The sequence below is a fragment of the Oncorhynchus mykiss genome, chromosome 11 (genome assembly GCF_057628025.1).
Source record: "Oncorhynchus mykiss isolate SJ-2025 chromosome 11, ASM5762802v1, whole genome shotgun sequence".
NCBI classification, from domain to species: Eukaryota; Metazoa; Chordata; class Actinopteri; order Salmoniformes; family Salmonidae; genus Oncorhynchus; species Oncorhynchus mykiss.
The window spans coordinates 21,583,906-21,609,802 of record NC_143032.1 but is presented as its reverse complement, the minus strand read 5'-3'; the positions used below and the strand labels follow the sequence as shown (position 1 = coordinate 21,609,802).

The following is a 25,897-nucleotide window of genomic DNA, read 5'->3' as shown; positions in this document are numbered from 1 at the left end:
ATATGGCTGACTTACTTAAACAAATGTGGTTTCTACTGACAATTGAGATGTACAAACGATGGCATAAGTGAACGATGAGCGGATAAGAGGCAATTCGTAATTTCGATTAAGACATGAATGAGCGAGCTAAGACGGACGAGGTCAATATAACTATTTGTTCAGCACTTTTAAAATGTACAGGGACAGAATTCAGAACATGGGCCATTCTTACAGTATTCTCCCTGTACATCAAGTCAGAACCGTAGGATAAATAAAGGGGGCATATAAGCAGACAATGAAAGCTCTTACAAAATTTGATGATGACGTTTCTCTAAAAACAGGCTATAGGCTACACGGGCACCTCTAAGTCAGAACAGTAGGCGAAGTTAGGAGGGGGAAAGGGACCAAATTATTAGGGTGAGGCAAATGGGCTACTAACAGCTTACTATATAACATACACTTAGAATTACTTTCTTAGCTACCGTATACATATCTCCCTGGCATATTACATCATTTATGCAGCAGCATAGAATACATTTTTGGACTTTTGTGTGCCAATTTTTTCATGAAACTTTGCCATCAAGGTCTGCCATTCTCTGGATTTATGGTGCTTTCAAGACAACTGGGAACTCTGAAAAAAACAAGGTTGAATATCAACATCAGTGATCTTCAGGTCTGAACTCTAGAAAGAGGCCCGTGTTCCCGACTTCAATGTATTTTTCCAGTCTGAGGTAGTTTTCCCAGTTCCGTTTTTCCAGTTGTTTTGAACGCAGCAGAAGTCATGCTGTATTGATAGCATGGCCAATATATTCAACCTTTTCTGACCAATGGTGTTACGTGTGAATGTTAATCCTTTTAAGCTTGGAAAATAAACTCTTAAACGAAGACTCGGACCACACACCCTCTCCACTGAATAGCAGGGGAAGGACAATAGCTGATTGTTTTGCAAACTACTCATTGTTGAATTTGAAATGTTTATCTTGTTGTGTAATGTTTATGTCCAATGGCTGATAAGTACTGATACGTTTTTATCTAGAATTTCTCTTCATATGACAAGGATTGGAAAGGATTTGCCAGTAGATTGTTGATATGAATCATGATGATGAGTGCTTGTCTAGCTTGCTAGCTACGATTTTGAAAGTATAATGCTGACATGATCAGTCCAATCAAAGCTACGGTAGATATAATGTGATTTGACATCCTTTTATCTGTGGCCAATGACCTTGAGCCTTCTTGAATGGGAACTTCTGATGTAAATCTATGGCAGTACCCAAGGGGGCTTGAACTTTCCAGGTCTCACTGTAGATTTTTCAGTGACATTGTGTACCGGTGAGTGACAGAACACTGAGCCAATCACAGCGCAACTAGAGAAGATTACTAATCCCCATGCTCTGTATTTTCCGCTGGCTGCCCCTCCACCACAGAAAGCACTAAACTAGGCAGAAAATCCTGCATTTAGGAGCTGCCTTACTCAAGAAAGCAAAAAGGAGACCATGTTTGTATGCAGCTTTATATGTGACATGCAAACTGATATCTGACACGTATTAATGCCAAAATAACATGCAAAACAGGCAACAACAAAAAAAATATATATATATCTTTATTTTATTATAAAAAGCGACCTGGGAAGAAAACAATTTTAATTTACTCAACTTACCCTTGGCTCAGCTTACCCCATGGTCATTAGCTCAACTTAACCCAAGGCAAACATTTTGACTATATTATCCCACAGAGCTACAGGGATGCACTTTCATGTTAGGTTTGGACCTCTTATGGAAGCTTATAGAGACCAAAACTGATGTATAGAACGATCTAGAACTATCTACTTTGGTTAAGATACAAGCATCATGAAACCTCTAACACAATACATATTTTTGACTTGGTGAAAATCAGTTTTTTGGATCTAACTTGCTTACTACTTTTTCAATGTGTTTTCTTCCTTCACAGAGTCCATGAAATGATGACATCTTCCTAAATATTAGGCCAAATGATTCATTTTGTGTATGGTTTCCTAGAAACAACTGTGGCTCAACTTACCCCACTCTCTCCTAATATAAATGTTTTAGTTACTAACCTAAACTCAATTGCTTTGTAAGGAAACTTTTATTTCAGCTTTGAAATTGCATTGATATCGTTCCTCCTCAAAAAGCACCAGAAAGAGGATTTCAACACCCACCATCTCAGATTGTTCTGAAATCGTTTCTGTAGTTACAAACAGTTAACATAAGCATTCCGGAAACATTATTTTGTTGAAATATAATTGAATCTCTTTAAAATGAAGCTAATTGACTGCACCCAAATTGGACATTTTACATTTATAGGATTCATATAATATTCAATAAATATACTGTAGTACCTTACATCTGATTTGAACCAAACTTTTTTCTAACAATGAGTAAGACATGAAGAATCCAAAGACATGGTGAAACGCCACCCACTGACCCCCCACACCCCACGCTAATCCCAACCCATCAATGGTTATATAGTATCAGTTCTCTATGTTTGACAGGTAGTTTGAAGTTGCGGTTCTGAGTATTGTTTCTTCATCCTATGTAATGTATTCTCAGTGATTTTGGTGATATTTTTTTTTTTTTACAGTGCCTTCAGAAAGTAGTCATATCCCTTGACTTATTCCACATTTTGTTGTGACTGAATTCAAAATGGATTAAATATTTAAAACAATTACCCATCTACACACAATACCCCACAATGACAAAGTGAAAACATGTTTTAGACATTTTTGCAAATGTATTGAAAATTAAATACAGAAATATCTCATTTACACAAGTATTCACACATTTGGAAAGGTCAAAGGATGTGAATACTTTTTGAAGGCACTGTATGTCCCATCCTACATCCTGGTACCTATATTAGCATTTTTATACTTCATCTCCAACTCACTTATAGATGATTTGGATATGAAGTGCAAAAATGCTAATATGACTTTGACTTGCATTGGATATGGTAATATCAGGAGAAAGGTTTTATTAGTTTTGTAACCTAACAACAACCAAATTCAACCAAATTCACTGAGAATACATTACATAGGATGAAGAAACAATACTCAGAGCCGCAACTCCAAACTACCTGTCAAACATAGAGAACTGATATTATATACTCTTTGCTGGGTTGGGATTGGTGTGAGGATTTCTCATGTCTTACTCATTGTTAGAAAATAATTTGGTACTATAATTATTGAATATTATAATGAATCCTATAAATTAAAGTGGTCAATTTGGGTGCAATCAATTAGCTTAATTTCTCAGAGATCCAATTATTTTTCAACAAAATAATGTTTCCGGAATGCTTATCTTACTTAACTAGGCAAGTCAGTTAAGAACAAATTCTTATTTTCAATGATGGCCTAGGAACAGTGGGTTAACTGCCTTCTTCAGGGGCAGAACAACAGATGTTTACCTTGTCAGCTCTGGGATTTGATCTTGCAACCTTCGGTTACTAGTCCAACGCTCAAACCACTAGGCTATCTGCCACCCCGTATCTGTTTCTAACTACAGAAACGATTTCAGAACAATCTGAGATGGTGGATGTCATGACTTGCTGAAATGACATGGAACGACCCATTCGCAAAACATCACACTTGGACAGAATGTACCACATTGTCTTAATCATTTGACCTTTCGCCCACAACACAGGGAAGGTGACTGAAATGTCAGTATGACGTAGGCCTCCGGCATTTATTTTTAATGGCCTTGGGAAGCAGTCTGGGCCTGAAGGTGAGCAGGAAGATGACAGAAATCCCAACCAGGCAGAGGACAGGTACGATAAACAACAGGATGTACCAGTATACAGACTCCTCCTCACTCCCACCACACATTAAAGGGTCTAAAAACACCACTTTGTGTGTATTTTTTGTCAGATCCTGACATGAAATGTCTGAGAGGTCGATGATATTGACCGTTTTCGCCCTCTCAAACGTCCTGTACCAGTCCAACTGGCAGCAGTTGAAAGTGTTTCCATTAAGAAAAACAGTCTGTAGTTTCAAGGCTAATGTGTTAGCCTGATCTGAGGGGACAGTGTTAAGTTTGTTGTCCCTCAGGTCCAGCAGCCTCAGCTCAAGGCGTTGCAGTGAAGCAGGGAGCTGAGTTAGAGAGTTTCTGGAAATGTTCAAAGACTTTAAGTGGTGGAAAGGGGAGAAGTCAAAGTCTCTCAGGCCTGTGTTTCCCAAACCTAGATGGTGTAAAGTTCTGCTGAGGCCTACTATCGATCTGGGCCCAATGTTGAGTTCTGGGTTGTTAGACAGCTCCAGGTGTGTTAGAGGTGTCCCTGTGAACGCTGACGATGGCAGTCTCCCCAGGTTGCACCCTGATAGGTGGAGCTGTCTCAGAGAGATGATGTTTCTCCAAACAACACAGTCTGATTGGTTACCCCCACCTCTGTTCCCGCCCCATTCCTCAAGGGGGCATATGCCAATTCTGTTAAAGCTGATATCCACAGAGCTGATGCTGGTGAGAGAGGAGAACAGTCTAGGAGGTAGACTCTGCAGGTCATTCTGGCTCAGGTTGAGATAGCTCAGTTTTCCTAACTCACTTAAACTACCTTGGTCAGCATGGAGCTCCGTCAATCTATTGTTGCTCACATCCAACTCGTACAACGTCCCTGGAAGTTTTTCCAGTGTTAGATTTAAAACCTCGAGACAGTTTGTCTGCATCCTGAGCCTGACCAGGCTAGGCATTTTGCTGATAAACCCTTGGGGGAAGTAGCCCACCTGATTTCCACTCAGATCCAGCAGGTCTAGAGAGGAGATGTCACCGTGAAGGCTCTCGTCCCACAGCTGGGCTGTGACATTGGTCACGTTGCCCCTCAGGTTGAAGAACTGGACACTGTTGGTCCAGTTTGGGTAGCCAGCGGTGTCTGCCAGGTGTTCGTAGAAGCTCACTCTGTTCTGGGACAGGTGGAGGTTCCTCAGGCGGCTCTGGATGGGAAGGAAGGGGAAGAAAAGGAGGTTGTTGTTGGTGAGATCCAGGGTCTCCAGCTGGAAAGTTTCCTGGAGGTCCTGGTTGGCTATGAACCACTCAATGTTGTTGTGACTTGCGTTGAGCACCACGAGTTGGGTCATGTCGAAGTCCATCAGGCAGGCCAGGTGGTTGAAGGCCAGGTTTAGTCTCTGGAGCTTGTGCAGGTGGTCAAAGGCATCAACGATCTCAAACAGCATGTTCCTCTGTAGGTCCAGCTCTCTGAGCTGGTGGAGGTCGCTGAAGGAACTTTCGTCCAGCCTCAGCAGGAGGTTCCTGGAAAGGTTGAGGTACTCCAGGGACGTCATATTCTGGAGGAGGACCGAAGCTATGTCGTTTGTAAGCTGGTTTTCTGACAGATCCAGAACTTTGAGTCTAGACAGGGTGAGCAGTGCCCTGCTAGTTTCCTGGTATCCAATGTGAAGTTGGTTGGCAGCTAGATTGAGGCTCTCTAGATGAGGTGAGTTGTGAAAGAGTTTTGACCCCACTGTCTCCAAGCGGTTTTTTGCACAGCTTAGAGTGCGAAGGGAGATGTAGCGGGAGATGGAGTCATCTTGTAGCATCTGAATGTGGTTATGGGTCAGGTGGAGTTCCTCTATGTTGTCCGGTAGGTCCCTCGGCACAGATGAGATCTCACTATCACTACAGAGAGCAATCTTTTGGGTCTGTAAGGAGAAAGGGAGAGAAATGCAGTGTATGCGAGATCAATACAATTTAAAATACTTCATTTTATATGTTAAAATACTTTAAAACAGCAAAGTATTATACCACAAATCAGACCAGAGAGTATACGAGGGTATAAAAAGTATTTCATGTATGCATGAACGGAAATCCTGAGAACCAGCAGTAGCAGCAGTTTCCATGATAGAATTACCTTTGCTTATATCTATTGTGGTAACTTATGCTCTCTCTTCCCTTCAGAAACCAGAGTGTATGCTGCATTTCTTATGAAAATGTCAGAAGAGGCACTTTTTCACAGCTTTCAGTGAGAACCACAAGCTCTGAAATTCATATTTCAAAGGAACTTTCTTTACTCAGTGTTGTATGTTTATTATTGTTATTGAGAGTTACAGTGGGGCCTGAAATTATTGACACCCTTGATCGAGAGGAAATTATTGACACCCTTGATCGAGAGGAAATTATTGACACCCTTGATCGAGAGGAAATTATTGACACCCTTGATCGAGAGGAAATTATTGACACCCTTGATCGAGAGGAAATTATTGACACCCTTGATCGAGAGGAACAGAAATGACTGAATAAAACAAATATTTCAAATACTGAGCTATGTTGTAGGCTCCAAAAAAACGGAGCCTTTTTCTGAAATATTTTATGAGTTGGAGAACACATTGGGAGAGATCATCGACCAGGGGTATTCAACCGGGGGTCCGCAGCCCAAGAAACTGCAGGGGGTCCTCAAAAATAGTGCATAAAAAAGGAATATTGCTAGCAATCATTTTGAATTACATACCCTCCTCTTTTCTACTGTAGGTATCTTATTTCTAATGATGTCAACTTATTTCTTAAAGTACCAATGCAGCCGCATTTATCTCAATATCAAATCATTTCTGGGTAACAATTAAGTACCTTACTGTGATTGTTTTAAATTAAAATGGTCAAAAAGAATCAAACATTTATTCTTAGCAAAGAGCAATTTCTCAAGCAAGAATTTTGCTAGGAATGTCTGGGAGTGGTTTGAGTGGGGAGAGGAAGACTGAAAATGTGCTATTATTGGCAGAGAGGCTTGAAACTCTTTCCCATTGGTCAATTAACTAATTCATTGCATGGTGATGTCACCATGGAACGCCAAAACACCCTCCCACCAAAACAGGCAGAAATTTCAGGCGGTCTTTTCAAACAGCTCTTACAGTAAAAGGGTATTATCATCATTTTCACAATTTCACAGTATTTTTACAGATTCCCGTTGTGTATCAAGAGGAAGCCCTGGAGGTGCCTATAGGAACATTATTTTTAGAGTGTATATTTTCTCCCTCTACGCTCTAATAAGCTTGTTCAAGAAATGTAGCTCTTACCAGTCTGCAGAGGCTGTGGTGAGGGTGGCTGAGGGCAGGTATTAGCAGGCTCCACAGGGTCCAGATGGTGAGACAGACCAGGGTAGGGAGTAGGCCTTGGATGGGCATCTTAACATCCTCACTGTGGAGGAGAGAAGGGGAGCAGGAGACGACTGAGACTCAGAAAATGAGAGGTAATCTATGTCAGGTTTTCCCAAACTCAGTGAGTGGTGTGACAAACAAAAAATGTCCAGTCAGCGGGAAGTCCTGTGGGCGAAAACAGCTCGTTGATGAGAGGTTGAAGGAGAATGGCAAGAATAGTGCAAGTTACCAGACGGGCCACAAACAGGCAAATAATGGCACAGTACAACAGTGGTGTGCAGAACAACAACTTGGAATGCACAACTCGTCGGTCCTTGTCACAGATGGACTATTGCAGCAGACGACCACACCGGGTTCCACTGCTATCAGCTGAAAACAAGAAGAAGCAGTTCCATTGGGCACGTGATTGCCAACACTGGACAATTGAGGAGTGGAAAAAGATTGCCTGGTTTGACGAATCCCGGTTCCTGTTGCGTCATGCTGATGGCAGTCAGGATTTGGCATAAGCAGCATGAGTCCATGGCCCCAACCTGCCTTGTGTCAACTGTACAGGCTAGTGGTGGTGGTGTAATGGTGTGGGGAATGTTTTCCTGGCCAACATTAGTTCCCTTGATACCGATTAAGCAATGTTTTCATGCAACCAAGAATTCAGGCTGTTCTGGGGGCAAGGGGGGGTCCGACCTGGTACTAGATGGATGTACCTAATAAACTGGCCACTGAGTGTATGCCAGACAATAACACCAACGCAGTCTCTCAACCATAAAAACAGAATAACAGCTGTATATCTCCGTTATCTTTTAACCTTGATAAAGCGTTCAATGAATTATTTTCATACTGCAAACATTACATCTGATCAATACTGTACTGTAATACTGTATATACCCAGAGTTCAAAAGGTATTCGCACTCAAACCATGAAAATGAATAACCCAAGGAGGCTGAGACGCAAAAAGAACATACTTAATTTAATACATGCTTGTCTGAAACGTAAGTTATTTTATGTTTAATTTTTAACAAATTTCACTGTCATCCTTTGTATTCTTTTGAGCATTGATTAAATTAAGTAGGCCTATATAATTTTTGCATCTCAGCCTCAGGGTTAGTCCTTATCATGGTTTGAGTGCGACTACCTTTTGAACTCTCCACTACTGTAGTAATCAAATACATTAATAAGGAATAATATATAAATCTACTTATAAATCCAAAATATTGAATTGACATATTACATACCTGAACAGATAATGCACAGTATAATGCTTTACAAGACGTTAACTAATAGTAAAATAAACGAATCGTTTTATCAATTTATAAGCAGATTGAGGAATACAACGAATTAGCATAGACTGTATAACGATAAGGATATTAAGCTACAAAGTAACATTCCTTGACTTAAGAGCATGAATGACAATACATTCAAAGTCACACTTTCTGTTCTGATATTACAAGCACGTACTGAGAAGTGTGCCATTTGCGCTGATGTTATTCATTCATTACTTTGTCAGACGCTGTTGTGTAGTTAGGTTACGCACAGGTTACGCACAAGGCGCCATGCATCTACTACTTACGCTGGTGGTTAGGTGTGTGTTATTCAAGCCACTGACGGTTGAGCTCCTGACCATATTCTCTGGTTTGTTCGACGCAGCGTCGGTCGGTTCTCATCTATGTGGAGCGGTGTGTGTTCTCTACATAGCCGAGCCGTGCTTTTAGTATTTGCGGAAGCAGGCAAGCAACGGAAACCAAAGTCACATGGACAAGCAAGATCATATATATAGGTTCGCAGGCCTAGGTCAGAGACATGCATGTCCTGTACATATTGCATTGGAACTAGAAGATTCCCTGTATTTTTTTGTGATGCATTTCATGCATGCCCATAGTACATCAGTGTCAACTTATGTTATTTGCAGATAATAGACTTACATCAAATGCAACTTTCTAACCTATCTGTTTCTATTTGGGAATTCTGTTTTTTTTTTTTTAAATACTGTTGCAATGTGAAGAACTTCATCCTCTCACAAAAAAACCTGGTATAATTGGAAACCTGCCATCCACACCATGATTTGTGTGTGCATGTGTTTGTGTAGGCTTATCTTGTCTACTACAAAAACCTACTGACAAACCCCATTCTCACCTCTCACTCTCCAACTCCTGTTTCTGAACATCAGATACTACCGAGAGGAAACCACTAAACATTCACACCCTTCCTGCCTAGCTGACACTTTTGCAACAGCCAAGGGAACGATTTGATTCTTCGTATTTTGTTCAGCTACTTTGACACATCATACTGACATTTACACTGTAAATACTCAACCAGCCCTCTCATTTACCATGAACCATTGGAAGAGAAACACTGCTTTTTATCCGTAGCATAGTACCTGGTTGTGGTCTTACTGACCATGACATACGAGTTTACCTCAAAACAGATTAAAATTGGTGCTCCCCATGCGCACTCACTCTCCACACACACACACACACACTGAGAAAGTACAGGTAATTACGTTTAATTCTGCGGCCTACAGCGTAGTTTGTGTCGTATTTTCCCATAGTTCTGGAATTAGAATAGGGAATTAGAATCAGGAAGTGATGGAGCTGCCATCGCAGTGGTGATTTGTTGAGGCTTCCTTCCCGTTTTCATGCAATGAGTCCTCTCCTCTCGTTCTAATTTCTGACTTGATTAAGTGATTGGCAGCTGATGCCAGCTTTATGCTCAGTTGAATTCATTAATTCAGTTGACATTCATTTTTCATAGGCTTGGCATCCCTTCAAATATTAAGCCTAGATCTCTTTTCTTCCAATATCCTATTTAGAAAAACACATTTATGCCTGTTTTAAAAACTGTACACAGTAGAAACTACAAACACAGACATCCCTCATGGGCTCCCGAGTGGTGCAGAGGTCTAAGGCACTGCATCTCAGTGCTAGAGGTATCACTGTAGACACCCTGGTTTGAATCCAGGCTGTATCACAACTGGCTGTGATTGGGAGTCCCATAGGGCGGCGCACAATTGGCCCAGTGTCGTCGGGTTTGGCCGGTGTAGGCCGTCATTGTAAATAAGAATTTGATCTTAACTGACTTGCCTGGTTAAATAAAATACAAAAAATTAAATGCTCCCTCATCAAAAGTGTGTGTGCAGCATTGAGGTAGAACCCCAATGACATGCTAAGCTTTCATGTGGTTGAAATTCACACACACACCTAGGAAGCTTGACAAACTGGTACATTATTGTCGCAAACTATATTGAACAAAATTATAAACATATCATGCAACAATTACAGTTCATATAAGGAAGTCAGTCAGTTGAAATAAATGTATTAGGCCCAATTCTATGGATTTCACATGACTAGGAATACAGATATGCATCTGTTGGTTACAGACCCCTTAGAAAAAAGGTAGTGTTGTGGATCAGAAAACAAGTCTGGTGACCACCATTTGCCTCATGCAGCGTGACACATATCCTTCGCATAGAGCTGAACGCTACCCTACTCCTTTTCAATGGCTGTGCGAAGTTGATGGATATATGCGGTATTTGGAACACGCTGCCGATCCAGAGCATCCCAAACATGCTCAATGGGTGACATGTCTGGTGAGTATGCAGGCCATGGAAAAACTGGGACATTTTTAGCTTCTAGGAATTGTGTACAGATTGTTGCGACATGGGGCTGTGCATTATCATGCTGAAACATGAGGTGATGGCGGCGGATGAATGGCACGACAATGGGCCTCACGATCTTGTCAGGGTATCTTTGTCTATTCAAATTGCTATCGATAAAATGCAATTGTGTTTGTTGTCCCCACACGACGCCATACACACAGTCTGGCATCTGCCCGGTACAATCGAAACAGATGTGCAGAAATCCTTCGGTTGTGCAAACCCACAGGTCATCAGCTGTCCGGGTGGCTGGTCTCAGATGATCCAGCAGGTGAAGAAGCTGGATGTGCAGCTTGATCATCTGAGACCAGCCACCCGGACAGCTGATGACCTGTGGGTTTGCACAACCGAAGGATTTCTGCACATCTGACTCTCAGAAACCGTCCCAGGGAAGCTCATCTGCTTGCTCGTTGTCCTCACCAGGGTCTTAACCTGACTACAGTTCTGCGTCGTAACCAACTTCAGTGGGCAAATGCTCACCTTCGATGGCTACTAGCACGCTGGAGAAGTGTGCTCTTTACAGATGAATCTCGGTTTCAACTGTACCGGGCAGATGCCAGACTGTGTGTATGGCGTCGTGTGGGCGAGCAGTTTGCTGATGTCAGTCTATGGTAGGGAAATTAACATGACATTTTCTGGCAAAAGTTCTGGTGGAAATTCCTGCAGTCACTTTCCCAATTGCACGCTCCCCGAAAACTTGAGACATCTGTGGCATTGTGTTGTGACAAAACTGCACATTTTAGAGTGCCATTTTATTGTCCCCAGCACAAGGTGTAAATATCATGCTGTTTAATCAGCTTATTGATATGCCACACCTGTCAGGTGGATGGATTATCTTGGCAAAGGGATATAAACAAATTTGTTCCAGAATTTGAGAGAAATAAGGTTTTGGAAAATTCTTGGGATCTTTTATTTCAGCTCATGAAACATGGGACCAACACATTACATGTTGCGTTTATATTTTTGTTCAGTTTATATCAGAAACCTGCCAACACTTGTCACCTGGGGCATAGGAAATTACATAGCGCTGCAGTTAACTCACAAACACCAATTGTATGAGAAAGTCAGACAAAACAGAAATCATTTGATTGTAGATAAAAGGGAGAGTACAATATGACTAGAGACATTGAAAGGTGGCTTTCAATTTGGGAAATAAGTAAAATAATGTCCTATTTGTATTTATTGTGGATCCCCATTAGCTGCTGCTGCCAAGGGGTCCAGCAAAATTAAGGCAGTTTATACAATTAAAAAAAAAAACATTACAATACATTCACAGATTTCACAACAAATATCATTGGGTGGTTCTTATTTTATATAGAATATAGAAGTCAATGATTGCCCTCTTGTGGAAGCATTCTGAAACACTCAATAAATCAATTACAGACTGGCACCAGGTAGACTTTATTTTGAAGGTTCCATGACCTCTTCAATAGTACCACGAATTAAAACCTATAAATAAATATAAGGAAATACTATGATGAATACCACCACAATTAAAATGGATTCACAGTAGCATGGTCTCCTCACTTCTGCTCTCCTATACAATGTATCTGAAGAGAGGAGACATTTCAGTTATACTGCAATGACTAGCTTTTCTACTGAAGCAGTCTTTTCCAAGTGTCCCATTCGGCATAGTCCTCTGAAGTGTCCCCCTTGCTGTTCCATCCATGGCAGTTACACGTGCACTCTAGAAATGTTACAGCTTGCAGTGTCACACACACATTATGATTTGTCTTTATTTGCCACAGTTCATATTTGGTTTTGCCTCATAGGAACAGACATCATAAAACCGTCCGCATGTACAGGACTCAGTGTTGTTACTTCATAAAATAACATTAAAAAAATAAGTCCTCCCGTACTGTAAATAAAATGGTCCAGCAGCTGAAGTGGATAGGATCCACATTGAGTCAGAAACACCTTTGAAACAGCCCCCAGTCCCCCACCAATTATCACTTCCCAAAAACCTAGTCAAACCCTTTTGTCCATCAATGACCACTTCCCCCACCCTGGTCAAATTCTCTTGTCCATCAATAGTTCACTCTCATCCATGTTGATTTTGTAGTCCATTCCTGTGGTTGTGGAATGTTCGTTTAGAATCCTCTCGGTGTCAACGATCAGTCATTATCCTTGGCACATCTGATGTGACGTGGCACCAGCGGGTGTTGTGGCGGTGCTATCCATCCAGAGGCTTGCCAAGGTAGACCATGGTCACCTCAGTGTTGCCATAGACAGCTGAGACGGCCGGGAAGAGGCAGGCTTTAGGCAGCCCTCTGAAGGCCACTCCCAGAAACTCAAAGCCTCTCTCGAAGGCCAAGGTCTTGTTATCCATGTCAAGAATCACTCGTATCCTCTCCCCGATCTGTGGACGGACACCATTACACTAGAAAGTAATATAACAATAAGTAACAGCTACAATACAGGGAATGGCTTCTCTTTCATGCTACAATTAACATGATTACTGTTGAGATAACTTCTAATTGAAGGTAGCATTCTTCTTGACATGCATTCTACTGCACAGGCCTAACTCATCCCACCAATAAATGTTTATAATATTTCAACTAGAATCACTTCATTGGGATGGGTCATCTGTTTAAAACAATGGCTTAGAACTTCAATTGAACATTTTTAGTTGATGCATAACAGATATGTTGTCTATTCCTGTCTGCAGCCTACCCACCCCATGGTGACAAAGTCCCTGAACTCCAGCACTAATCTCACTGCTTAGCTGTCGTTTCCGTTGCATCACATTTTGCTATGGTGTGCACTTATCAATACGACCCAGGAGAACATTTTTAACCTACCTGGTATTTTGGTGCGTTGTTGCACTGAGGGAAGTTCCCGTTGACCTCCCCATTGTGGAGCAGGTTGTTATCCACCAGATTCCAGCCCCAGCTCTGGTCGTCACTGCCCAGGAGGGCCACATAGCCCTGGCATTGCATGGCAGCACGCTTGGTGGCAATGCCGATCACTGCCACGGTCCCCAGGGGCCCCTCCCACCAGATCTCCCAGGCATGGCGGCCCTCAGAGAAGCCGATCTTGCCGCGGGCTCCGTCGGTGCTCTGGGCAATGGGGTTGCGGTGAAGGGTGAAACCGTTCTTCTTCACGTAGACGTTGCGTGAGCAGTCGTGGGAACTCAGAGCGTGCAGGTAGGACTTGAGCTGCAGGAGAGGCAGACAAAGATGTGCTAGGGTTTTGAAGAGGACATAAATCCAAGTGATTGAGAGCAGAATCAACATGCATTCCAACCAAAAACCATTGCTATTCCATTTTACTTAAAATATTATCTAATTCAAGGAAATGATTGCACCATGCTTATGGATCGTATTTAATGCTGGCGTTGCTGCATATATAAACAACTGGGCGTGTGTGTATAGACGGCTAGCCACTAGTCTGTGCATGACAGACAGGGAGCCGTTGATGAGTAGCCTAGGCTATGATTGAATGGCAAGTTAATGTGTGCTGACTGGGTTTGTGATCTTTTCACAATGTGGTATCTTCTGGATTGAAATCAAAATCTCTAACAACAGCTATAGGCCTTCACTTCGGTATTCAAATAGTAAACAAACGTTATTAGCTTAGCTAGTAGCTGCTACCTTTCCCTTGTATGTTGTCAGATTGCAAAGAATGTCGGAGCGCAGTGCCTCTTCACTAAGAGAGCGAGCGCACAGACTCCGCCACACCTCGCTGTTCTCATCGGCGAGGCAGTTGTTCCAGTGCCAGCACACCAACGAGCACCGCATCAAATCATACAAGTCCAGGTAGGAGAACACATGCTCCAGAACCCGACTAGGTAGCCTGCCTGCTATTCCCACTTCTCCGCCCGCTGCAACATAGGACGACCCAGCTGAGCTACAACTGGCAGCGGCTGCGCCAATGCAAGAGGACGCCCCTCCGGCGGCCGCTCCCGACATAATTAGCTAAATTGAGAATAACGACCGATGAACAGTGTTTTACAGCATAAATGGTTAACTAAAATGTATTAAAATGGACCATTTCTAAATACTAGCTAAATCACGGCGGTGATATTGTCAGGCATTTAATTCGATGGACCCAGACCCGGTTGGTAAAGTGGGAAGACAAATGCGAAATCCAGTCAGGTCCCGGACATTTTTGTATGGCAATGATAAATCATATAATTATAAATTAAATATTTATTCTGATCCGCCATCTTCAATTATAAAGAAGGAGACAAAGATAATCCCATGATCAACGTTTTGTCTTAAATTATAATAGGTGTATTTTACTTTGTGTACCTGTTAGGACCTTTGTCGGTCATACAGCGGCCCTCGCAGCTGATCTACAGTCAGTTTAGATTTTTACCCCTTAAGAGTCCATCCTCAAATTTGTAGTATGGTTTACTGATTGATCCTAGATGTGTTCACAGGGTCAATTTCTATTCTGTGGGTTGCCCTAATTAAGTGATAATGCCCTCGAAGGCGTTGTTTGGAAGATATCGTTACGGGTGCCATATCCTCCAAAACACCGGCTTTTGAGGGCATTATCACTTTTATACAACTGGTTACCAATATAAATAATGATTGACAGATGTTCATTAAAAACGTTATTTTTATGAATTTATTCATACTATTTCTTCCTTCCACAAGATATAGTCCCGAAACAAATATATGGTTGCTACCCAAGCCGGCTGGTCGTTCAATTGGTTTGGTTGCCAGAGACAAAACCCAGTCGTTCAGTCTTTTTGTTCTGTATCTATGGACGCGACCCAGTCGTAGGTTCTAAATGTTCTATCGCTATACTGGCTAGTAACATTCTTATCCCTTGCTTGCCAACTAGCCAACTACGGCTAACTTCAAACAGTGCAGGCAGAATAACAGTAGCTGTATTTGTTTAATTAACCTGTTTTCTAGTGACATTTATTTGGATACATCCATAACAATAAGCTAATGAGGCACGATTTCGCCTGGCATAGAAAATGTGTTTTCTCGTTAGGACACCGTTGTTCAGATGAGCTAAGAGCTAACCAACAAAACAGCTAACACAAAAACTTCAAACTGAAGCTGGAAAGATCGCAAACTATCTGCACTTCGTTTCGTTTGACATTTTTTCAATTGACATTTCTTTGTGTATATCCATGAAAATGATGCCAGCTGATTCATGATTTCGACTGGCTGAATATTAGACTAAAATACATGTGATAATGTCTATATGCTTTTTTATATTGGAGATCAAGTTAATAACTTCCCTGCCTGGGCTGATGAGACAGTCGATTGCACAGTCAGATGGAACAGAGTAAATAGGCATTTTAACCTTCCTGTTATGTTCATTTCATGTTAATTAATTCTGTGTTCCCGGGTCCAAAATGACCGCCCCAGCTATAAATCCATAATAATGCATATATTAACACCTAATGTTGTGTTAAATCTTTTTATCAACAGAAGTTCTTGTGAACAGTACTTGTTTTGAACTATTTGCTATTTATGTATGGCCTGTAGGCCTCATTGACCTGAGCTCATACAATTCGTTTTTGAGTTAAAAAAAAAGCATAATGTATGGATTATTTTGACTATAACAAATACTCAGATGAAACAAAATGTGCTATTCATCACAGACTACTTTGTGACAAAGTTTAACAAGGACTCTCCTCCTCACCAGTGTCATGATCAAAGATATGACCAAGAGCCTCACATACAGTATAACTTTTGGTCATTGTGCTGCCACAGAATGAATTGTATGCAAGGCCTCAAAAAAGCTTTATACACCAGAGCTGTGAGAAAAGTTCCATATACTATTGAAACAATGTTGCGATTGTTTGTGAGAATGTCAACAGGTGTGGTTCCCGTGGGGGAAATATTATATTGGGGAAAGGTTCCCTTGGTGGTTGGGGGTTGCCATGGAAGCCAAGAAGGGGAGTGAGGTGTGTGTATGTGCTCAAACACACATGCACGTGGGGGTCTGGGAGAGGAAATGTGTTCATCTGATGAATGGGCATGTGCCTGAACTCAATTTTATACACTAATTGTAGTCCCACCCATTCATTTCTAATGACTGGTCAAAATGACCGGGAACACCACAGGTATACAAAAGTTAAATAAAACACGCCAAATGTAATGAAATAATCAAAATGTACTTTGTGTGTTCAGATTCCCTGTGTGTGCAAAGTCATAGAACCTTATGACAATCAGATTAAAATAACTAAATTTTTCAGAGAGAAAACTTGTAAATCGGTCCAATTCGACCGGAACACAGCAGGAGGGTTAAGGTCATAGATTTAGCGGGTGGAAATTTGTGGAATAGACACCGACTGGAATGCGCTTTTAACCAATCAACATTCAGGATTAGACCAACCCGTTGTATAATAGTGTAATACTCATGGTTAGAATTGTTATTCGATGGATGCAAGAATGCTTCTTTGAGGTTTGATACCGGTTTTGTATGAATAATTTATTGCTGAGCAATGCCAGCACCTAAACAGGTCCAATATGATAACTTGTACAACTTCGTAATTATTTGGTTCCAGACAGACGTTGCCTATGCATCGGTGTTTTCTTTACTATACTTGGGATATACGAGTTATATAATGGTGTATACAATGTTTCACATAAATGTCGTCCCAGAGACAGTAAAGCGAAAGTCAACATTTTATACAGTACCACATCATGTGACATGGGCAAGATGAGCTTCATACAGCTTTCAAAACAACTGGGAACTCGGAAATCCCTGAATTACGATATCAATGCCTTCAAGATGCCTCCGACTTTCCGACCTAAAGATCACTAACGTCATGATTTTACCTTGTTTTTCCTGAGATCCCAGTTTTCATGAAAGCGCCACAAGCTGTACTCGGAAGTGACGCCCGCTGCTGGATCATTTTAGTGTGCAGTGAGCCAAGCATAAAAAGTGTCAACTCAACCAGACAGTGAGAACCAAAATACAATACCCAAAAGTAAGGAGTCGAGGCAAAGAACAGCAGTCGGAAACTGAGAATTACAACTGTGAGTATCATTGAAAACTAGAAGTAACATCACAGTTGACATCTATTGTTAAACCTGTTGCCAATATTGGCAAAGACGAAGAGATAGTTGAAGGGTGACTGGAAGAGCCAGTACACGATACATAGAGAACGTTAGATGCTAAACGCCCGGCCCTTGTGTTTTTGTGGAGTTACTGCATCGCCTATTGATAAACGCATGTCTGTTAGGTAGCTAGCTAAATTAGTATAGCTACCTGATGGAATTTATCAGCACAGACGGACAATAACATGTTTTAAATCTAGTTTGTTTAAATCTAGCTTGCTAGCTACGCTAGGCATTTTATATTTCGATAACCAACATACATTTAGCTTGCTAACGTTAGCTACTGCTGCGATCAAGGCAAGGTTCCCATTACATTTAACCACAGGCATCAAGCGAAAGGGCGCCGTATGATAGCTAATTATGAATGACAAAAATCATTGATCAATGTAACTTTAGCTAGTTATATAGCCACTGAATAAAATACTATTTTTATTTTTTTACAATCTGAATACATTTTCTCAACAATGTGTCTTGTCTTTGTTACAGTATCTGAAAGGAGTGCATTATGAACCCAGTGTACAACCCTGCATCAACAGGGGTCCCCTATGTCAACCCTAAGGGACATTTAGTAGGATACCCAGGTAAGCAGTGTAACTAGTGTGTAATGGATTGGGAAATGTATACCACTCAAACAGACCAGGGTGTAATTAACACACACTGTTTCTCTTAATGTATGTCTGACGCTTCTGATTTTCTTGTCACTTATATATGACCTTTGACCCTGCAGCTGGATTTCCTGGGGGGTACTCGGCTGGCCCTGCTTACACTCCCAACATGTACCACCCTGGAGCCAACCACCCAGCCTTCCCCACAGGTACGTTATCAGTCCCTCTCAGAGAGCTGCATGTAGCCTACTCTTGTACAGTGAGTGCATAGATTGTTTTTGTATGTGATCCCTGGGAATTGAACCGACAACCTTAGTGTTATGCATGACGCAACTCGGAGTGCCTGGATACAGCCCTTAGCTGTGGTATATACTGCCCATATACCACAAGCCCCCAAGGTGCCCTATTGCTATTATAAACTGGTTACCAACATAATTAGAGCAGTAAAAATACATGTTTTGTCATACCCGTGATATACAGTACCAGTCAAAAGTTTGGATAAACATACTAATTCAAAGGTTTTTCAGTACTCCATCACTCTCCCTCTTGGTCAAATAACCCTTTCACAGCCTGGAGGTGTGTTTTGGGTCATTGTCCTGTTGAAAAACAAACGATAGTCCCACTAAGTGCAAACCAGATGGAATGGCTTATTGGTGCAGAATTCTGTGGTAGCCATGCTGGTTAAGTGTGCCTTGAATTCTAAATAAATCCGTGTCACCAGCAAAGCACCATCACACCACCGCCATGCTTCACGGTGGGAACCAAACATGCGGAGATGATCCGTTCACCTACTCTGCATCTCGCAAAGACACAGCGGTTGGAACCAAAAATCTCAAATATGGACTCCTCAGACAAAAGGACAGATTTCCACTGGTCTAATGTACATTGCTTGTGTTTCTTGGCCCAGTCAAGTCTCTTCTTCATATTGGTGTCCTTTTAGTAGTGGTTTCTTTGCAGCAATTCGATCAAGAAGGCCTGATTCACGCAGTCTCCTCTGAACAGTTGATGTTGCGATGTGTCTGTTACTTGAACTCTGTGAAGCATTTATTTGGGCTGCAATTTCTGAGGCTGGTAACTCTAATGAACTTATCCTCTGCAGCAGAGGTAACTCTGGGTCTTCCTTTCCTGTGACAGTCCTCGGGAGAGCCAGTTTCATCATAGTGCTTAATGTTTTTTTTGACTGCACTTAAAGAAACTTTGAAAGTTCTTGACATTTTCTGGATTGACTGACCTTCATGTCTTAAAGTACTGATGGACTGCCGTTTCTCTTTGCTTATTTGAGCAGTTCTTGCCATAATATGGACTTGGTATTTTACCAAATAGGGCTATCTTCTGTATACTATCCCTACCTTGTTACAACACAACCGATTGGCTCAAATGCATTAAGAAGGAAAGAAATTCCACAAATTAACTTTTAACAAGGCACAACTGTTAATTGAAATGCATTCCAGGTGACTACCTCATGAAGCTGGTTGAAAGAAAGCCAAGAGTGTGCAAAGCTGTCATCAAGGCAAAGGGTGGCTACTTTGAAAAATGTCATGTATAAAATATATTTTGATTAGTTTAATACTTTTTTCATTACTACATGATTCCATTTGTGTTATTTTATAGTTTTGATGTCTTCACTATTATTCCATGGTGTAGAACATAGTAAAAATAAAGAAAAACCTTGGAATGAATAGGTGTGTCCAAACTTTTGACTGGTAGTGTGTGTATATTACAGTTGAAGTTGGAAGTTTACATACACCTTAGCCAAATACATTTAAACTCGATTTTCAACTCAAATTCCTGACATTTAATCCTAGTAAAAATTCCTTGTCTTAGATCAGTTAGGATCACCACTTTATTTTAAGAATGTGAAATGTCAGAATAATAGTAGAGTGATTTTATTTCAGCTTTTATTTCTTTCATCACTTTCCCAGTGGGTCAGAAGTTTACATACATACACTCAATTGGTAGCATGGCCTTTAAATTGTTTAACTTGGGTCAAACGTTTCATGTAGCCTTCCACAAGCTTCCCACAATAAGTTGGGTGAATGTTGGCCCATTCCTCCTGACAGAGCTGGTGTAACTGAGTCAGGTATGTAGTCATCCTTGCTCACACACACTTTTTCAGTTCTGCCCACACATTTTCTATAGGATTGAGGTCAGGGCTTTGTGATGGCCACTCCAATACCTTGAGTTTGTTGTCCTTAAGCCATTTTGCCACAACTTTTGAAGTATGCTTGGGGTCATTGTCCATTTGGAAGACCCATTTGCGACCAAGCTTTAACTTCCTGACTGATGTCTTGATGTTGCTTCAATATATCCACATAATTTTCCTGCCTCATGATGCCATCTATTTTGTGAAGTGCACCAGTCCCTCCTGCAGCAAAGCACCCCCACAACATGATGCTGCCATTTTTTTGGGGGGGGGGGGGTTTCCCTGTTAAAATGTGTAATACCCTAGACGGTGTGTTAACAACGCCTCTCCTTGTTGTGTGTTTATATCTCTGAAACCCTCTCTTATAGGTTACGCTCCGGGCACTCCTTTTAAAATGACCTGCTCGCCCACCACGGGGGCTGTCCCACCCTACTCCTCATCACCCAACCTCTATCCTGCAGCAGTCTTCCCTGTGAGGAGCACCTACCCCCAACAGAACCCCTACACACAGGTCAGTCAGTTAGTCAACTGACATCATCTGCCTCTACCGTCTGAAGTAGTATGATGTAACTGAACCTGTTTATCTTATTTGTTGTACTGCAGAATTGGTATTTATCGCTGCATTGTTACAAGGTCATAACAGTTACATAGGTCAGACGGAATGTAATCATATCTGTCTGCCTTAGACAATTCAGATACACATTAGCTTGCTGCTTATTGCTGCTGTAGTTGTACTTGTCTCACTGTGGCACTGACATTTAGTATTGGTATTTACTCTTCCTGGGGTCCAGCAACATTAAGGCAGTTACAGTTGATCTCGGAAGTTTACATACACTTAGGTTGGAGTCATTAAAACTCGTTTTTCAACCACTCCACAAATTTCTTGTTAACAAACTACAGTTTTGGCAAGTCGGTTAGGACATCTACTTTGTGCCTGACACAAGTAATTTTTCCAACAATTGTTTACAGACAGATTATTTAAACTTATAATTCACTGTATCACAATTCCAGTGGCTGAGAAGTTTACATACACTAAGTTGACTGTGCCTTTAAACAGCTTGGAAAATTCCAGCAAAAGATGTCATGGCTTTAGAAGCTTCTGATAGGCAGCCATCATACCGCTCAGGAAGGAGACGCGTTCTGTCTCCTAGAGATGAACGTACTTTGGTGCGACAACTGCAAATAAATCCCAGAACAACAGCAAAGGACCTTTTGAAGATGCTGGAGGAAACAGGTACAAAAGTATCTATATCCACAGTAAAACGAGTCCTATATCGACATAACCTGAAAGGCCGCTCAGCAAGGAAGAAGCCTCTGCTCCAAAACCGCCATAAAAAGCCAGACTACGATTTGTATCTGCACATGGGGACATGGGGATTGTACTTTTTGGGGTGCTTTGCTGCATTAGGGAGTGGTGCACTTCACAGAATAGATGCCGTCATGAGGCAGGAAAATTATGTGGATATATTGAAGCAACAAACCTGACTCGTTTACACCAGCTCTGTCAGGAGGAATGGGCCAAAATTCACCCAACCTATTGGAAGCTTGTGGAAGGCTACATGAAACGTTTGACCCAGGTTAAACCATTTAAAGGCAATGCTACCAAATACTAATTGAGTGTATGTAAACTTCTGACCCACTGGGAATGTGATGAAGGAAATAAAAGATTCTCTCTACTATTATTCTGACATTTCACATTCTTAAAATAAAGTGGTGATCCTAACTGACCTAAGACAGGGAATCTTTACCAGGATTAAATGTCAGGAATTGTGAAATTGAGTTTAAATGTATTTGGTTAAGGTGTATGTAAACTTCCGACTTCAACTGTATATACAGTTTAAAATATTACATTCTGTTTCATAAAACTGTACCTATTAACACTTTGCCCTCTCTCTCTCAGCAGCAAGGCACTTACTACACACAGCCTCTGTTCGCAGCCCCACCCCATGTCATTCATCACACTACAGTGGTCCAGTCCAATGGGGTGCCAGCAGCCATGTATGCCCCGCCCATGCATCACCAGTCCCGCCCCCACAACGGCGTAGCCATGGGGATGATAGCAGGGACCAGTATGGCCATGTCAGCCGGCGAGTTCCATTTTGATTTTTTTTAAATGCGTTTACCTTTTTTTATTATTTTTTTATGTATATAATCTGGTCGCAACAGTGTTAAATAAATGGGTTTTGCTCTGTCTAATTTCCGGACCTCTCCCACCTCCTTCCTTTCTCCAGGAACTTTGTTGACGCACTCCCCGACCCCCCACCAAGTTACAATGCCCACATACCGACACCCAGGCGTGCCCACCTACAGCTATGTTCCCCCCCAGTGGTAAAGTGATGGCACTGTGAGTACTAAATATATCCTCCATATCATATTCTCTCTGGTCAATATGGATGGGAATGAACACTAGGAAACAGCACTAGAATACATAATGGTATTTATATTTTGTTGGGCGGGGAAGGTTAGCTGTGGGCAATAGCTTCATGTCAATTAGGATAATACCCCCTGTCAGTAGAAGTACTTTTATGTGTTGATAGACCGACAGTACATATTATTACTGTGTATTTAATCAACTGTTTCTCTGCTTCTCTCTTCAGGTCAGAAGATCGTAGATATGCATTCACACTCCAGTTGGTGATGACGCTCTCCGGTGTCTCGTGTCAGCTGTTCTTCCTTCCTTTCCAAGCATACTGTGAATCTGAAGCCCAACTACAAAACAACACCAGGTGTGTTCAGAACAGGATGAAGGGAATATTCCTACTGCTGACTATTCCTGTTTTGAATGATGCTGTCCAAGAATCCTTCACTCACTCTGCTGCATATCTTGTGTCTGACGGCTAAGTTGCGTTTTGTGTACTGCCTTGCGATTTTTATAGCTAACTCTATTAAGTGGTGCAAAGGGAGTTTTGAATTTGTTTTGCTGTTGGGATCCATATTGAGTTGAATGCGTGTGTATATACGCTGAGTGTATGAACATCAGGAACACCTTCCTAATATTGAGTTGCACCCCCCCTTTGCCCTCAGAACAGTTTTAATTCATTGGGGCCTGGACTCTACAAGGTCTCAAAATCATTCCACAGGGATGCTGGCCCATGTTGACTCCCCCATGCTTCCCACAGTTGTGTCAAGTTGGCTGGATGTCCTTTGGGTGGTGGACCATACTTGATACACGATGAAATCAATGAGCGTGAAAAACCCAGTAGTGTTGCAGTTCTTGACACAAACCGGTGCGCCTGGCACCTACCATGACCCGTTCAAAGGCACTTAAGTCTTTTGCCTTGCCCATTCACCATCTGATTGGCACACATACGCAATCCATGTCTCAAGGCTTGAAAATCCTTCGATAAGGGATCATAGCTTTCACCTGGATTCACCTGGTCAGTCTCATGGAAACAGCAGGTGTTCTTAATGTTCTGTACCCTCAGTGTAAAAGAAGAAATAACACTAGCTCAATCTACCTTCCGTGACTAATGCAAAATCATCAAAAAGAAAAATTCGAATGAACTACAAAAGAGAAAAAAAAACTGCAATTTTGAATCACTGATGCCATTTCTTAATGTGAAACATTAAAAGAAAGGAACAAGAGAATTTCACACAAACAGGTAACTTGAGTTTAACACGCAAAGCTGTGCAGAACAATTGTTTTCGTTGCTTGTTTTTGGTAATGTTGCTAGGATGCATTTATTTCTCTGGGGGATGCTGTGTTAACATTTGTCTGTTGGCCATTTTCGTATTATGGGAAAATTGGCCTTTTTGAGTTTTAAGCCTCTGTCTCAGATGTCTGATGTGACACAGACTTGAGTCCTAAAGGTCTTAGATAGGCCAATGGTCCAAAAGAAAGGAAACGATGAGACCCTGAACAGTGCTTTACTTCACCGGACCTGAGTACAGGCACCTCCAATGTTTTACTGCTTGAGCTCCTGTTCCCATTAGCTAAAAAGTATCTGGCATCCAAAATGAGTATAGGCACCAATTTCAGTTCAACTCAAGTACTGGCCCTAAAGGAAGCTAGCAGGATGACACAGACCTGTCATGACAGTTCATCTATTTCTGGTCACAAAGGAAAGGATTTGAGGAAAGGAAGCAATTTACAACTATTCGGACTCCATCCTACAGTGAGTGAGTGATGGAGCGAGAGCATTTGTATGCATGTGAGCGTGTTTGTGTTTAGTTCTATTAGCTGAAAGAGGATTCAAATACTAAAGCCATTGTGCAGACAGACGTAATGTATGTATCACACCTGAACATTTCTACAGATTCCTTTCTGTTATTGGTTTGGGTTTAACCACACCAAGAGCTACAGACTTTAACAGGTTTTAAACTTTTATCCTGGATTTATTTGAATGGATTAAATAGATTAGAATTTGCTTAGCACTATTGGAAGAAAATACACATTTGAGATGCTCTGTTTTAAGGAAGCCAGAACTTGACATTGTTTGCTAGTCACCTCAAGGCTCCACCAGAACTTACTAATATATCATTGTCTTTGATTTGCTCGTCTATAGTGCCTTTACAAGATGTCACCTCAGTTACTGAATCTGTTTTGTAATGTTTTATGTGTTGTTTTTTCAAAGTTTTTTTTCAAGAAAGACCAAAAAATACAATAATGAGAATTGTCAATTGTTTTTATTTAAGAATTTCATTGAATCATGTCACCTTCACATTTCTGGGGACCCAGGCTATATGGTTTTTAAGCTGACCACTATAACACATGCTCCAAGCTGTCTTCTGAAGCCTGCGTCTAGCTAGCCCATGGTGATACCTTTTGTTTTCAGGCTCACTGCAGTAATCTGGTCAGATAATGCAAGTCATTGTTTAAATGCCCACTAGATGGACGATATGTCTCATATCTGCCTTCAGCATCTACAGTCGTGGCCAAAAGTTTTGAGAATGACACAAATATTAATTTTCACAAAGTTTGCTGCTTCAGTGTCTTTAGATATTTTTGTCAGATGTTACTGTGGAATACTGAAGTATAATTACAAGCATTTCATAAGTGTAAAAGGCTTTTATTGACAATTACATTAAGTTGATGCGAAGAGTCAATATTTGCAGTGTTGACCCTTCTTTTTCAAGACCTCTGCAATCCGCCCTGCCATGCTGTCAATTAACCTCTGGGCCACATCCCGACTGATGGCAGCCCGTTCTTGCATAATCAATGCTTGGAGTTTGTCAGAATTTGTGGGTGTTTGTTTGTCCACCCGCCTCTTGAGGATTGACCACAAGTTCTCAATGGGATTAAGGTCTGGGGAGTTTCCTGGCCGTGGACCGAAAATATAGATGTTTTGTTCCCAGAGCCACTTTGTTATCACTTTTGCCTTATGGCAAGGTGCTCCATCATGCTGGAAAAGGCATTGATCGGACCTCCTGGGTGGCGCAGTGGTCTAGGGTGCTAGGCGCAGT

General features: G+C 41.5%; 3 protein-coding genes across 5 annotated transcripts; 1 reads left to right on the top strand and 2 right to left on the bottom strand.

The window, feature by feature from the left end:
* Window positions 1–1,566: 1,566 nt before the first annotated feature.
* nrros (negative regulator of reactive oxygen species) lies at window positions 1,567–9,537 on the bottom strand. Its single transcript, XM_021620487.3, has 3 exons — window positions 8,631–9,537; window positions 6,986–7,106; window positions 1,567–5,617 (listed from the first exon to the last, which is right to left on the bottom strand). Exons 2-3 carry the CDS (start codon window positions 7,091–7,093, stop codon window positions 3,650–3,652), a joined length of 2,076 nt encoding a protein of 691 aa, XP_021476162.3. The 5' UTR covers window positions 7,094–7,106; window positions 8,631–9,537; the 3' UTR covers window positions 1,567–3,649.
* A 2,061-nt stretch (window positions 9,538–11,598) lies between these two features.
* On the bottom strand, window positions 11,599–14,814 carry fbxo45 (F-box protein 45). Of its 2 annotated transcripts, none has more exons than XM_021620482.3 (3): window positions 14,306–14,814; window positions 13,514–13,870; window positions 11,599–13,092 (listed from the first exon to the last, which is right to left on the bottom strand). In XM_021620482.3, exons 1-3 carry the CDS (start codon window positions 14,621–14,623, stop codon window positions 12,886–12,888), a joined length of 882 nt encoding a protein of 293 aa, XP_021476157.1. In that variant the 5' UTR covers window positions 14,624–14,814; the 3' UTR covers window positions 11,599–12,885. The 2 variants fall into 2 exon arrangements, with proteins under 2 accessions (XP_021476157.1, XP_021476158.1); XM_021620483.3 differs by having other exon boundaries at window positions 11,599–13,071; window positions 14,306–14,803.
* Window positions 14,815–16,935: 2,121 nt separating this feature from the next.
* On the top strand, window positions 16,936–25,101 carry LOC110535470 (myelin-associated neurite-outgrowth inhibitor). Of its 2 annotated transcripts, none has more exons than XM_021620486.3 (7): window positions 16,936–17,665; window positions 18,233–18,327; window positions 18,474–18,560; window positions 20,863–21,005; window positions 22,398–22,581; window positions 22,726–22,838; window positions 23,092–25,101. In XM_021620486.3, the coding sequence occupies exons 2-6, from the start codon at window positions 18,252–18,254 to the stop codon at window positions 22,824–22,826; spliced, it is 591 nt and encodes a 196-aa protein (XP_021476161.1). In that variant the 5' UTR covers window positions 16,936–17,665; window positions 18,233–18,251; the 3' UTR covers window positions 22,827–22,838; window positions 23,092–25,101. The 2 variants fall into 2 exon arrangements, with proteins under 2 accessions (XP_021476161.1, XP_021476160.1); XM_021620485.3 differs by having other exon boundaries at window positions 17,058–17,665; window positions 22,395–22,581.
* Window positions 25,102–25,897: the final 796 nt, after the last annotated feature.

What these genes read in the sequence shown, in the direction of transcription:
- nrros (XM_021620487.3), bottom strand. Translation starts at nt 7,093, where the DNA reads ATGCCCATCCAAGGCCTACTCCCTACCCTGGTCTGTCTCACCATCTGG. An exon ending in ACCACAGCCTCTGCAGACTG is followed by an intron (nt 5,618 to 6,985) that starts GTAAGAGCTACA and finishes TTCTCCTTACAG; the next exon opens with ACCCAAAAGATTGCTCTCTG.
- fbxo45 (XM_021620482.3), bottom strand. Translation starts at nt 14,623, where the DNA reads ATGTCGGGAGCGGCCGCCGGAGGGGCGTCCTCTTGCATTGGCGCAGCC. An exon ending in TGACAACATACAAGGGAAAG is followed by an intron (nt 13,871 to 14,305) that starts GTAGCAGCTACT and finishes CCTCTCCTGCAG; the next exon opens with CTCAAGTCCTACCTGCACGC. An exon ending in ACAACGCACCAAAATACCAG is followed by an intron (nt 13,093 to 13,513) that starts GTAGGTTAAAAA and finishes ATTACTTTCTAG; the next exon opens with TGTAATGGTGTCCGTCCACA.
- LOC110535470 (XM_021620485.3), top strand. Translation starts at nt 18,252, where the DNA reads ATGAACCCAGTGTACAACCCTGCATCAACAGGGGTCCCCTATGTCAAC. An exon ending in ACATTTAGTAGGATACCCAG is followed by an intron (nt 18,328 to 18,473) that starts GTAAGCAGTGTA and finishes TTGACCCTGCAG; the next exon opens with CTGGATTTCCTGGGGGGTAC. An exon ending in CAGTATGGCCATGTCAGCCG is followed by an intron (nt 22,582 to 22,725) that starts GCGAGTTCCATT and finishes TCCTTTCTCCAG; the next exon opens with GAACTTTGTTGACGCACTCC.